This window comes from Syngnathoides biaculeatus, chromosome 13, assembly GCF_019802595.1.
Source record: "Syngnathoides biaculeatus isolate LvHL_M chromosome 13, ASM1980259v1, whole genome shotgun sequence".
Lineage (NCBI taxonomy): Eukaryota > Metazoa > Chordata > Actinopteri > Syngnathiformes > Syngnathidae > Syngnathoides > Syngnathoides biaculeatus.
In genome coordinates, this window is record NC_084652.1 from 15,502,995 (window position 1) to 15,517,457 (window position 14,463).

The 14,463-nt window shown below is 43.0% G+C and overlaps 1 protein-coding gene across 2 annotated transcripts; it reads right to left on the minus strand.

The window, feature by feature from the left end:
* Window positions 1-8,812: 8,812 nt before the first annotated feature.
* Window positions 8,813-13,768, minus strand: si:ch211-106k21.5 (leucine-rich repeat and transmembrane domain-containing protein 2). Of its 2 annotated transcripts, XM_061840281.1 has the most exons (3): window positions 13,537-13,768; window positions 12,841-12,915; window positions 8,813-12,218 (listed from the first exon to the last, which is right to left on the minus strand). In XM_061840281.1, the coding sequence occupies exon 3, from the start codon at window positions 12,054-12,056 to the stop codon at window positions 10,977-10,979; it is 1,080 nt and encodes a 359-aa protein (XP_061696265.1). In that variant the 5' UTR covers window positions 12,057-12,218; window positions 12,841-12,915; window positions 13,537-13,768; the 3' UTR covers window positions 8,813-10,976. The 2 variants fall into 2 exon arrangements, with proteins under 2 accessions (XP_061696265.1, XP_061696264.1); XM_061840280.1 differs by lacking the exon at window positions 12,841-12,915.
* Between the last annotated feature and the right edge of the window lie 695 nt (window positions 13,769-14,463).

Here is a 14,463-nt window from a genome sequence, read left to right on the forward strand (position 1 = left end):
TGACAAGCCACCTCGGCGCCAAAAATGAGCCACATCGCCCGAGGCGCCGCGTCCGCCGGTCACGGCTTCGGCGAAGGCTGCGTGTCAGGCTTGCGGACGGCGGCGGTTCTGAAGAACACAGCCGACAATGCCTCACTCAGCCGCGTGCGACGACAACGCCGTAAAGTGCTTCGGCCTTGGATGTGTTGTTCATCGCGTACTGCGGCGCCTATGAGCAACGCCCTAAAGCAGCCTGCCCCGGCTCCGTGATAAGCCACCTCGGTGCCGAAAATGAGCCATGCCGGCCGGCTGTGATGAGCTCCAATGGCTGATCTCCGCCACGGAAGTGGATCGGACGGGGATGCGGTTTGGCCATGATCGCATATCATCTGAATAGGGCTCGAAACAATAGGGTAATATTGCCCTGGTAACTTCACTCGATCGTGAGACGTTCTCTTCTTCGAAAAGAGCTTCCGTGTCAGAAGGGGTGTGTTCGTCTCCCATAGTAGGGTCCACCTTGTGTTTTCATTGGGGAATGTCCGAGTGACGTCATGGACAGCGGATGCAGCCAATATGGTGACCACTTGGATGTCAACTCAGCCTCAACTCTGTGGAGTTTGCATGTTTTTCCTGTGCCTGTGGGCCCCAGGTACTCCAGTTCTTCCCACATCCCAAAAATTGCATGTTAAGTGAATTGTAAACTATAAATTGTCCATGGGTATGATTGTGAGTGCCAATGGTTGTATTTCTTTAGATATGCCCTGCGACTGTCTGGCGACCAGGTCAGGGTGTACCCCGCCTCTCACCAAGAGTCAGGTGGGATAGGCTCCACCATACCCTCAATCCTAGTGAGGATCAGCGGTACAGTAAATGGAGGGCTGGATAGACAAAATATTTCAGTTAAAACCAAAATAATTTATTCGCTGGCCAAATTTACAGTTAGTAGATGCTTTAATTTTAAAAGTATGTAAATAAATCCCAACAGACTTCAAAAGGTTACATTCAGAGATCCATCCATTTTCTGAGCCGCGTATCCTCACAAGGGTCGCGGGAGTACTGGAGCCTATCCCAGCTGTCAACGGCCAGGAGGCAGGGTACACCCTGGATTGGTTGCCAGCCAATCACAAGGCACAAGAGACAGACAACAGTTGGATTCACAATCACACCTAGGGGCAATTTAGAGTGTTCTATTAATATTGCATGTTTTTGGAATGTGGGAGGAAACCAGAGTGGCCGGAGAAAACCCATGCAGGCACGGGGAGAACATGCAAACTCCACACAGGCAAGGCCAGGATTTGAACTGTGGTCCTCTGAACTCTGAGGCCAACAATTGGTCCACCATTCCACCTATGAAGTTATGATCTATCATAAATTTAATAATAACAATATGTACATCTTTGTGTAGCGATTTTGTTGTTGTGTAATTTTAAGCTAATGGACAACCATTCAAAAATTAAAAATGAACTTTCATTGTAAACATTAGGATCCCTGTAACTATGAATTCAATTTAATAATGAAAAAATACATGTTACAGTATTATTACTGAGATGGCATCCTTGTGTCATTTCCACCTAAAAGACAACCATTCAATAACAAAACTTTAAATTTGGCCTGGCTATTATTCATTTTGTGTATTATTCAGTATAACGTAAAAAATAAAAATATGCAAGCTACGTTAATTAACAGTAATGCTTATTTTTTGGGTTTTTTTACACTTTCAGATGTATTAATTTAACCATAGGTTACTTTGTACTTAAATTGTGGCTCTACTTTTCAAGGTGGCACGGTGAGTCACCTGGTTAGAACATTTGCCTAACAATTCTGAAGACACAGGTTCAAATCCGGCCTCTCATGTGGAGTTTACATGCTCTCCCTGTGTCTGTCTGTGTCTTCTCCGGTTAATCCGGTTTCCAACATCCCAAACATGCACATTAGGTTAATTGAAGACTCTTAATTACTCATAGGTGTGAATGTGATTGCGAATAGTTATTTATTTATATGTGCCCAGCGATTGGCTGGCGACTCAGTTCAGAGTATACCCCGCCTCAGCTGGGATACACTCCAGCATCCCCGTGACCCCAGTGAGGTTAAGAGGTATGGAAAACAGATGGATGGATCTAATTTTCAATACACTCCATCATACTAAATTGGTTCTAATATTTTGTGAATATACTCTGTCAAAAATATGCAGTATTGGCTTTGCAAAGACAACTCGTGTATGACATGTTACTGGATTGTGCTGGTTTGCCAAATGTTGTGACCTTTCAGCGCAGGCATAAAAAAAAAGAACCCTGAGCACTCCAAATCATCACTAATCTTGTCCCTGAAACTCTTCCTGCTTCACACTCATTCCTGTCCTTTAGTTAAACCACAGAACGAGCGAGAACGCAAGACGATCATTCCTCATTAATGACTACCAGAACCACATTCTTCTCAGTTCTCGGGGCAGCCTCCATCCCACCAAAAGAACGTGCTTGTCATGTCTGGCATTCCCAATGCGACACCCTATATGGGACAAAGAAAGGCATTTGGTCTCTCCCAGATTAGCCGCAAATGCCAGTTGAAATTTCTCTGGCCTGTGCCTTTACCTTTGTCGGCAACATGTCCTGCATTCCTCCACAGTTTTTTTAAGATTACTGCTGATATACCAGGCCGCAGACCCCCCAGTGTTTCTAAGCTATTTTGGAAATGCAGGTCACAGGATCGCATTTTACATGGTCAAACCAAGAGCATTTAAGTATCAGTTCTGAAGAAACACCCTAACGGTTTAGCTTTAGGGCCTAGCCTAGCCCCTTCTCTGACAAAGACACATTACAATGAAATGAATGTGACTCGCATGCTTTACAAGTCACGTTAAGGACAGTAAACACATACCCACATCTACAAGTCCCTGGGTAGTGAAAATAAATGTCTTATAAAATTTCACACACCACAGAGAAGAGTGTTGTTAACAACCCTCTCGATTTTAAATGATTAAAAAAGATCCCTAAGTGGATTTAAGGAGGCTTCAAAATCATGAAAAAAAAACAAGCGTTGTGGGTGTGTCCTCTGACTACAGGAAAACAGCCTGCGTCATTGAAGCAAGGTACACGTGGACCTTATTTTTAACGTATTTCAACAGTCAACTATTGTCTCTTGTGCCCTGCGATTGGCTGGCAACCAGTTCAGCATGTACCCAGTCTGCTGCCCGATGACAGCTGGGGTAGGCTCCAGCACCCCCATAACCTTTGTGTGGATAAGCAGGTCAGAAAATAGATGGATGGATGGAGTTGACTTGTCAGAAATAGCAGGGTACAACAGAGCATACGGATTCCCAGAAAATAAAAAGGAGAAAGAATGGTAGTAGTATGAAAAATAGATCCATCCATCCATTTTCTTTGCCACTTATCCTCTGGAGCCTATCCCAGGTGCCAACAGGCAGGAGGCGGGGTACACCCTGAACTGGTGGCCAGCCAATCGCAGGGCACATGGAGACAAACACCCGCACTCACAATCACACCTATGGACAATTTAGAGTGTCCAATTAATGTTGCATGTTTTTGGGATGTGGAAGGAAACCAGAGTACCTGGAGAAAACCCACGCAGGCACGGGGAGAACATGCAAACTCCACACAGGCGGGGCCAGGAATGGATCCGGGTCCTCAGAGCTGTGAGGCCAACACTTTACCAGATGAGCCCCCATGCCGCCTGAAAAATAGATTGCAAATATTAAAAATTTTTACAGGCAGATCGGGGTGGACCCCAGTGTAAGGATTCAGGGTAATTTTTTCGAGACATCTGCTAATCTGTCCTTTACTGACTTTGATCATAAAAGGGAAAGAATGCCGACTGACTTTTGGTACCCCGCTTAACTGGCTATCATTCCTTTTCACATCACAATCACAGAGTACATGGCTCATGCAAACTTCAACGCAGACATAAGAATCAGTGATCATTACTATTAAACGGCTCTAACGTTTACAGATGCCATTCCCTCCATCTTCTAAGCAGAAAAAGTACTCCTAACACACACCACACCACAGGATAATCGGTCAGGATAATCGCTCAGAGGCATCTGGTAATTGGGCCTTGGCTCATTTTGGTTACAAGGGAGGGAATGCTTAGATTCCACCCAATTATATGCTGCTTACATTTAATAATGGCAACCATGACTGTTTTGCAGAGCTGATAGGGATGGGAAAATCACTTTTAACACACCCGACACAACAGAATAATCACTCAGGATAATATTTCCTGGGCCTTAGCTGACATTGATCGGTATCTGTACCTGGCTTGATTCCCCCTCATGCCCCAGATCAAATTGATGGTTATATTATTGCTGTTAAACTTGTCTGAACCTAAACATTGTGGATCCAAGGTGGCGGTGAATGTTTGGGGATTCGGTGGAATGCAAAGCTGTCAATCTTATTTATGAAGTTTTGTTCCTTCTTATCTCGCCTCCTGCCTGACTGACAACACCGTGACTTCCTGGCCAACATTCCTCAGCTAACGTGAAAGGGAGCTGACATGTCACAACTGTTTCAATCTTGCTCTTTCTGTCCCAGCTTCGACATGACGAACGACGATGGAACGTAAAATTAGAGCCAGAGGTCAAATTCCATCATGCTTCAATATCCAGTGAAAATGATTCTGCACTTTTGTTCTCTTTTCCTGCAACCTTGTCACATGGTAAGTTCTTCTTTTGCACAATCGCCATGAAAGGAACAGGACTGTTGCTGAATAAACCGTGCAAATGAGCTTCTCACGGTGTGTGCTGGGGATTGTTATCTGCTTGTTTACACTTCTCAGGGATATTGCCAAAGATTCGAAGTCTCCTTTCAAGCCGCACCGAGGGTGAAAATAGTTTAGTTTAGACATGGTCTCTGTGTTTTACATTGGAGTCTATACTCTCTCATACTCTCTCTTTCTGGAAACTGTGAAACTGGAAATTACATTTCACTCCAGAAAGTCACTATTGTCCTGATATTTTTTTTGCAACCAGCTCCCTGTGCGGGATAGAGCAAAGCAGCCTCGCAACATAACTGAGACCACACTTTCCAAGACCGGAGTATCAAATTTCACTCCAGAGTGAATTGAGAATCTTCAAATTAATTTAATCCTGCAGAGATTCCAGTGACCCTGTACTGGGATTTCATTGTACCCTGCAAACTTTAGCCAGCATGAACAAAGTATCCCCAGTTCATAACCAAGGCCAAGCTTTCTGCCACTGGGAAGCACATTTTGCTCCAGATTTCCTTGATTGTCTTGAGATCAAACTTTATGATATCTTGAAGAACATTTCACTCTAGAATGCCTTAACGGGTTTGAGATTTTATTATACCCTGCACAGATTCAAGATGACCTCGCCTGATACAGCAAAGCAAAGACCAAAACATAATCAAAACCAAGTTTACTGGCACTGGACTCGCAGTTTTCCCCAGATTACCTTGATCCTCTTAAAGCTTCCCGACACCTTGAATGCCTTGATGGTCTTGAGATTTTATTGTATTCTGGGTACTCTGGTTTCTGCACACATTCCGAAAAACCTGCACGTTAGTGTCAGTTTGCGAGTGACCAGTCTCTCACCAAATGTAACCTCAGGTGAACTGGAGACTTAAAATTCTTCATACACGTGAATGCTATGTTTCTGGATCATTGATTAGTGACCATTCCAGGTTGCACCCCGCCATACTAGCAGAAATGAACATACAAATTATTGTTCAATACACAAATGGTGAAAACAAACTTGTGCAGATGAACTCCCCAGATCATTTGTTCACTCTTTTCATTAGAATACAAGAGTTGTTTTGGACACTACACACGGCCTGCGGTGAAGAGGCTGCACTTGTGGCTAACAGGGCTTCCTTCTGTCTGTCACCATGTGCTTTAATCCTGCACAGATCCACAAATGACCCTCCAGTCAATTGCAATGAGCAGCTTTATCCCACACAAGGAAGTATTTCATGATTCTCCTCCAGTGTGTTCCAGATGTTCTTTTACACATACAGTTGAAGCCAGACGTTTACAGACAGTGTGCAAAAACAACAAATAACAACTCTCATGTTAGGCTAACCTATCAGGAGCTTCCATAGTTATGATCTCATTATCTGAGCTTCCCCATGTTCTTGAAAGACAGTACTGTACTTTTTGTACATGTAAACTTTGGATCTCTAAGAAAATGTAAAATTCTCTCATTATTGTGGCATTTAAAGTTTATTCATTTTGGTATGAGACAAAAACTGAAATGTCTGGTTTTGCGCAGTATCTAAATTTTTGGCGTCAGCTGTATACAATTTGAAGCAACAAGAATATCCGTAGTGAACCAGGCCTAGTTTCCTAACTGCTTTCCAAAAGCTAGATGGTACATTTCTCTCTAGAAGAAGGATTTTGTTTTGCCCAACAGAGATTCAAAACATCCAGTGCTGGATACAGTAGAACAAAAATAAACCTGCTTCTTCCCTTTTTCGCAGTAGCTATTGGTACGTAAAAATACTACACAATTTTCCGTGTTCAAAAAGGTTTATCTTTAGTACTATGCCAACACATCACCATGGTTGGTTTTTAAGTTTTATTTTGTCTGTTTTTGGAGAATTACAGGTAGTTTGTATCGTATGGATGGGACTCTTTTTTTTTTTTAGTTCATATACAGGATAAATGCAAACAAAGCCTTTCAAATACCACATAAATATATCTATAAACGTGTGAATTAAAAAAAAAAAAAAAGCCAGTTCTGTTCGAGCTAGTTTGTGAGTGTAATTTTTTTTTTAAAGCGGAACAATGACCTCTCCTGGTAAAACCAAATAAATACGCATACAGTAGTGTGACTGGTCTGACTTGAGGGATTTTTACCTATTCGCTGCTATCGTGTAAATGTTCAGTATTGTATGGATGAATACTGAAATTAAATACAATCTCTTTTACTGAAAATAAACATTGTAAATTTTTTCTACCGCTTGCGAGTAGGAAACTATGGCTGGACGTTGATTGGACGAAAGGACTGTCACGTTAGACTGTGTGTGACGACCAATGTCTGCGACAACAGATGTTGATTGGACGAACGGCTTGTCAAAATTTGACTTTCTGTGACGCCCAATTTATGAGTTGAAAGTTCTTCTCAACCTATATTCAACATAATAAATAAAAGGATTTGCAAATTATTGAATTGTTGATATTTCCCCTTCGACTGGCTGACAGGGTGCAGTCCGACTTTTGCACGAACTTAGCTGGGATAGGCTCCAGCACTCCAGTGACCCTTGTGAGGATAAGCGGCATTGGAAAATGGAAGGGTTTTTTTTTTCAGGTTTTATACCATCATAACTTAATTGGAATTGGATTTTGTATGTAATGTATCTTTCAGTATGAGTTTTCATGGTGTCCATCATCATCCGTCAGAGGAAAGCAGTGCAAACAAAAACACAATACATTCCAATCTATTTGCCTCTCGTTGCCCCTCTCAACACATTTTTTTTTTCACACCCTTACACTGACTCCTGCTGGAACTCATCTTCAGTGTGCTTTGTGCACAACCTTTTATGAAGCTGTTTCAGTTTTCTTTGGACATCACACTGATGCTTAGGACAGGTTAAATTCTGTAAAATGCAACTAAAACAAAATGAATCTACTTGACCTTTGAAGAGGCTTGATGAATGTCACGAAAGACCTAGGGTCATACATTAAATAGAAAGTCTGACATTTTAGGGTTCTTTTGACCAATCCAGGGTTTTACGTTAAGTTACTACCAAAATTGAAGTATGGAAGATAGATAGAGAAAGCTGGTGTATTTAAAAGAATTGATAGCCTCCGCCTTGCTGCTAGCACACGTGCTTGATGACATCACCTCTGGGGGGACCTGTCCCCATTTACATCACATCTGGTGGCATTTGAAAACAGTAACGTCACAATCATCATCTCATCATGTCCCATTTATGTTGGTGAGGATAAGCAGTACAGAAAATGGATGGATGGATATGATCTGCATGTTGATTGTATGGAACGCTCCCCCTCTCCCCATTGGGTCAGAGGCACTCAAGCATTCCAGTTGCACCTGTTTCTTATTGTTTTCCATCTGGGACGCTCCAGGTATCCTTCAAGGCGCACAACCAGAAATGTGAGCACTGACGAGCCACAAACCACCTTGGCAAGTCCTGGCAAGACACACTAGTGCATCAACAAGACCCAGACCTAACATCCCGAAGAAATTAGCAGGATTGTCATTTTTGGGATACTTAACACGCCCCTTTGCCATTTGAGTGCAGTGGAAAGATTAGAACAGTACAATAACATTGACAAGGTTGAGTTTGCTGTGTGTGTGCGTGTGCGCGTGTGTGGGAGGCGGCGGGTCTTCCTGGCGGGAACTTACACTTACTCTTTTTTTACTCACAGTGTGCATGTTTCCCACACTGGGCATATTCTGGGTCCCCTCAGGGGGTTAGCGTGAGACATGATGACGCGGACGCTTGCTGGATTGTGGGGGAGATTCCCAAGGTCTGGGCTGTGGCGTTGGGTGAGATGGCCCTCTCTGTCTGTGGTTGTCCTGACTTCATATGTCACACTGCAAACACTTGTAAATTAGTGTTCAGATGTGTGCATCTATACACATCACTAATTTCAAAATACCCTTCCGCCACCACCATGTCAACAAATTCTCAAGCAGTAATATGTGTTGCTTCTTATTAGAAGCTAACTGTGCATCCAACTTTTGGCTTGCTTACCTTTTGACTTTGACAAATAGAATGAATAGTTGACATATTTCACACAGTCTCATGTGGTGATTATGTAAATTGGCCCCACTGAAAACTTCACAAGGGGTCACTCACAGACACATTTCCAGTGTTTTATTGTTTTTACACGTTACAATTATAAACAATATTATCCATTTATGGGTGAGAAAGTGCCTGTCCCACCTGAGATGGGACACATTCGAGACTGGTTGGCAACCATTTGAGGGACACATATTGTTTAGACAAACACACATTCAAACTCACATTCACATTATCATATAGTTCTCTGAATGAATTGGGCTAAAGTCACACTGCAGATCAATTTTGTGCTCAATATGACATGTATCAGCTTTTTTTTTTTTATGTCAAATTGAACAGTAAGTACAATTGCGTTTTTTTTCCCATCCCTCACCGATGCCTGTTTTGTAGTGTATATGGGTACAATGTGGATATGTATCTGAAACGGCTGCAGTCAGGATGCTCAAGTCAGTCATCCAACCTATATGACATTAGAAGTTGAAAATTGTCACAATTGTTCGACAAAACATATGCACACAACACGCAATGCCGGATGAAGAGGAAAGAAGATGTTTTAAACTGATAGATACTGACCCTTTCAAAAAAAAAAAAGTGAATATTATAGAGAAATTCAGGGACCACAATTTCAAGTATTTGTTTATTTTTACAGAATTAAGGCCTCCACCTCATAAAACCCACAAAATAAGGAATTTAAAAAAATGGAATGCTGTGAGTATCCACCCTTTACAACTCAGTTTTTGTAGGAAAAATGAAAGAAATTGGGGTCACATTAAAACAATGAAAACATGGGACTTTCACAATGATATGTTAATCTTCAATGCATATTGAGGCAATCAGCCTGAAATTTCCTGGGAGTTATGGGAGGCCAGATTTCCTTGATGCTTGCTGAAGGCTCTTATTTGGTTTTGGGTCTGGTGCCCATCGTTTTCTTGATAATACACCAAAGATTCCCAATCGGCTTTAGCTCAAGCAAGGTGACTGCCCTGTCAAGCACTGTGATGGCACAGGCATCAAACCACGTTTTGGTGCTTCTGGCGGTATCGGCAAGGGTCAGGTCCTGCTAGAAAATGAAATTTGCATCTCCACACAGATCATCAGTACAAGGAATCATGAAGTCCGATAAAACATTCTGGTACACAACTGCGATGATCTTGGATTTAAGAAAGACGAATTTACCAAACACCTGCATTGGAAATTGCACCCCAAATCATGAATGATATTTCACACAGGACCTCAAGGACTTGATGTTCTCTTCCACAGCCGTCTTCCTTCAAACTCTGGAACCTTGTTTCCTGAATAAAAGGCACACTTTACTTTCATCAGAAAAGAGGACCTTGGACCACTGGCCAACAGTCCAGTCCTACCCCTTGGCCCAGCCAAAACGGTTCCTACGTTGGTTTCGTCTCAGAAGTGGCTTCATCCAAGGAATCTGACAGTTGTAGCCAATTTCCCATCTATGTCTGTATGTGATGGTTTTTGAAGCTGTGGCTTCAGCTTCATTCCACTCTTTTGGGATCTCTGCTAGATTCTTGAAACTTCTCTGTTTGATAAGATGAAGCCCACAGTCATCTCTTTTTCTGGTGCATCTTCTTCGGCCACAATGTGTCCTTCCACTAGACTTTCAATTAATATGGTTGGACACAGCACTCCGAACAGCCAGCCTCCTTAGCAATAAACTTTTGTCACTTGCGCATCTCCTGGAGGGTATCAATGAGGGTCTTCCCCATACTGAACCCAAATGAGAGAGTTAAACCAAACTGGAGGAATTTAATGACACTTTGGGAAACCGGTGCTGGTACTTTGATTTTAGCAAATGATGTGTGTGTGGCACTCCGTTTATAAAATTTACGAATTTAAAAATTTGGGCTGATTTTTTTCACAGTGTTCTATCTAACTTGAGTTCCTGATTTTGTGGGTTTTATGAGCCCGAAGCCCAAATTGTGTAAAAAAAAAAAAATATATATATATATATATATATATACTTGAAATTGTTTCAATTGTGGGCCCTGAATCTATAATCTTTTTGATGATATCCTAATGTTTTTTGAAAAGGGTCTGTACTGTCTAAGTATTGTATCATTGTTTTCAATGAACCTAATCTGCATGTTTTGGGAATGCGACCACATTCACACCAGAGACAAGCCAGATACATCAGAAGGAAGGCTCTAGCCAAGATTTGAACACCGAACCAAACAGAAAAAGCTGGTTTGGCATCCTTTTCGTTTCCACTCTTTTGAATTTCCTAAAGCATCCTCAATGTTAACCATCATGGTCCGAGTCATCCAGTTGGATTCCCGGCACCAGGCTGTAGTATTCTGTGGACTGAGTCATGTAAGCTTTTTCGCGGTCGGTTGAGTCTTTCAGAACCTCTGTCACGCTAATCGCATCCGGCTCGGATCTGCTGAGCCTCCTCCCCTCAGACCTTGAATGAAGTGACTCCATGGACCCGAGCGGGACCTCCTCATCTTCATTGGTGCTTGCGAGCATCTTGGAAGCCGGGATCAGGATCCCCTCCCCAAGGTGGTCTGCTGTCTTCTGCATCGGGTCACTGTTCCCCCTGGACTTGGTGCCTTTGGAATTGGAGGTCCGTTTCTTGGATGCCCTGAATACCGGGGCTTCCTTCCTCTTCCTACCACAGCACCAGCACAGCAGCAGGGTGGCAAGGATGAGGATTGGTAGTGCCACAAAGAGCGCAGTAAGGCTGGCCGGCCGGCATGCGTCGCTCAGTTTGGCCGAACGTGCCATGCGACCTGCCAGGGTCCAGGGTACAGCGCATGTCAGGTTTCTCGCCAGCTCCTCCACTTCCAAGATCTGCAGGAAGGAACAGGAACACTCCCAGGGGTTCCCGTCTAGCTCCAGGTTACTGAGGACGGGCCTCTGTAAAACCGACACTGGCAGGGAGCGCAGCTGGTTCCCCCGGAGATCCAGATGTAGCAGGCTATCGGAGTCCTGCAGGAATCCCACTGGGAGCTCCTCTAGCATGTTCCAGCTGAGATCCACCACCTTCAGACGTGGCTGTCCTGCCAGGAAATAGCGGGGTAATGCTGCAATTCCATTGTGTGCTAAGTAGACCTTCTCCAGTAAGGAAGCCCCCACGCTTGAAAACTCCAGTGAAGTGATGTTGCACCTGGAGAGATCCAGAATACGGAGGCTGGATTGATTGGTCAGACGAGACCAGGGCACCACGCCCAGCGTGGAACCAGAGTAGTTGAGGCAGCAGACCCCGACAGGCACCTCAGAGGGGAAGTCAGTCAAAATATTAGCTGGGGGGCACAAGCAACTGCTGGCGATGGCCGCCATCAACAGCGGGAAGATGAGAGCACTCCACCCACCAAACATCTCTCACAGAAGAGATCACTAAGCTTGTTTAGCAAACCACCTCAGAGGGCGGAAGTTGGCTCGTAAAAGCTCCAGGCTTCTCAGAGGACGCCCGGTTGCCACGGAGACATTAGGCATCGGCATGGTGACCCCGTTGCTAGGGATTGGGAACATTTTGTTGGGCTGCAGAGAGGAAGCAGATGTGGAAGTTTATTCAATATTATCTACAGCCTCCAGTGGCATAAACTTTAATCAAATCTCATGTAAATTGGCCAAATCATTAAAAAAAACTTGTCTGTGAAAAGTACATTTTTACCAACTTTTACTCTATCTATCTATCTATCTATCTATCTATCTATCTATCTATCTATCTATCTATCTATCTATCTATCTATCTATCTATCTATCTATCTATCTATCTATCTATCTATCTATCTATCTATCTATCTATCTATGCGTGTGTGTGTGTGTGTATATATATACATATACACACATACACTTTTAAACATTTTGGCCTAGTGTTGTAGTGTTGCATTTATTTATTTATTGCGTATTTGGCATTGGTCTTGTGGAGCACTTCATGCCATTCTCTCAACTCGGTTCTCAAACCTAGGACTGTCTTGAGAATACTAGAGGAAAAGTATAAGGCCACTCTTTGAGGAAATATGGTGTTCCCTTCCAGGACGTTAGGGACTTCCTGTTATATGCAAAATGATTGTCCTTTTATTCCAAGGATGATGTTGTGTGTGTGTGTGTGTGTGTGTGTGTTAATGTGCAATCTTTAAAACTGGAGAACCGGGATGACCTCATTCTCCAACAATGCCGCATCCTCTCCCTTTTCCTGCAAAACGCCTGCATTCTCCTTATCAAATCTCCTTAACTGTAACACATCATCAACATGTTTTTTTTTGTGGCATGATTAAACATGTTGGCAAGTCAAGATGAACAATCCAAGACTTTAAAACACAGTAGTTTCCCTTTACTAACTTTACTTTGTGGTCAGAAACATCTTTTTTTTTTAATAACGTGATTAAAACATGTTCTGTCTGCCTTGTAAGCTGCACTTTGCAGTCAGAAATAACTTGGTTTTTATGACATTAAGACACATGTAGGCAAGTCACTCAGAAGTATTTAAAACTGTTTTGCACTCCAAAGCTGCCCTTTATCATCTGAAATAACTTCATTTAAGTCCAAATGAACTTTTCAAACATTTTAAAAACTATTTTTTGCCATTACTTGCTTCACTTCCTAGTCTGAAACAACTTTTGTTTTTATGACATAATTAAACATGTAGCCAAGTCAAAATATTGTATATTTGGAGCATTTTTTTTTTTTTTTGGTCTTATTTTAAAACTTTCTCTTCAGACTTCCATGGTGAACTCTCCATGGCCCACGTGCTTTATGTTGTCCACCAAAGACCCTCATCCATAAGCAACAGTAACGTGTATTCCCAGGAGGTGCTACATGCGTGTGCTAGACAAGACGTAAAAGTGACACTCACCTGAGCCGGACATTTGTCACAAGTACGAGGGACGCTCAGAGCCAGTTCCTAAAATACAGAATTCCAAATGCGAATAATTTCCAAAGAATACTTATAAGCTCCCCTTTCGACAAGCAGAGTGGAATCTCCCGTCTTTGTTCTTTTCCCTCCTCTTCCTCATCCTTGCGTAGGAGGGTGTGTCTCCACATGTGTACACAGTGAGACTAAAAACAAGGGAAAGCAGCGCCCCCTTGTTGCTCTTTAAACCTTCTCACCCTAAACTTTTGCAAAAAGAAAAAATGACCAGTTGGAATGGTGGACAACCAGTTAGCACATCTGCCTCACACTTCTGGTGACCCAGGTTCAAATCTGGCCTCGCCTGTGTGGAGTTTGTATGTTCTCCCCGTGCTTGCCTGGGTTTTCTCTGAATACCCTGGTTTCCTCCCACATCCCAAAAATGTGTTAGGTTACCTCTAAATAACCTGCAGGCATGAATGTGAGTGCATGCCAGCGACCCTCGTGAGGATAAGCAGTGCGTAAAATGGATGGATGAATATTTTAAAAATTAATTTGAACATTGTACAATGCATAGAATATATGATCTGTAGGCACGGCTGGTTAGAGCCTTTGTCACAGCTCTTAGGACCGCGATTCAAATCCCCGCCCTGCCTGTGTTGAATTTGCATGCTCTGCCCGTGGCTGTGTGTGTGTTTTTTTTTCCTCCAGGCACTCCGCTTTCCTCCCACATCCTAAAAACATGCAACATTAATTGGACACTCTAAATTGCCCCTAGGTGTGATCGTGAGTGCGGCTGTTTGTCTCCAGTTCAGGGTGTACCCCGCCTCCTGCTTGTTGGCAGCTGGGATAGGCTCCAGCACGCCCTGCGACCCTCGTGAGGATAAGCGGCAAAGAAAAGGATGGATAGATGGATATATAGGGTAATATCCA

Excerpts from the sequence above, each read along its gene's own strand:
- si:ch211-106k21.5 (XM_061840280.1), bottom strand. The coding sequence starts at position 12,056 with ATGTTTGGTGGGTGGAGTGCTCTCATCTTCCCGCTGTTGATGGCGGCC.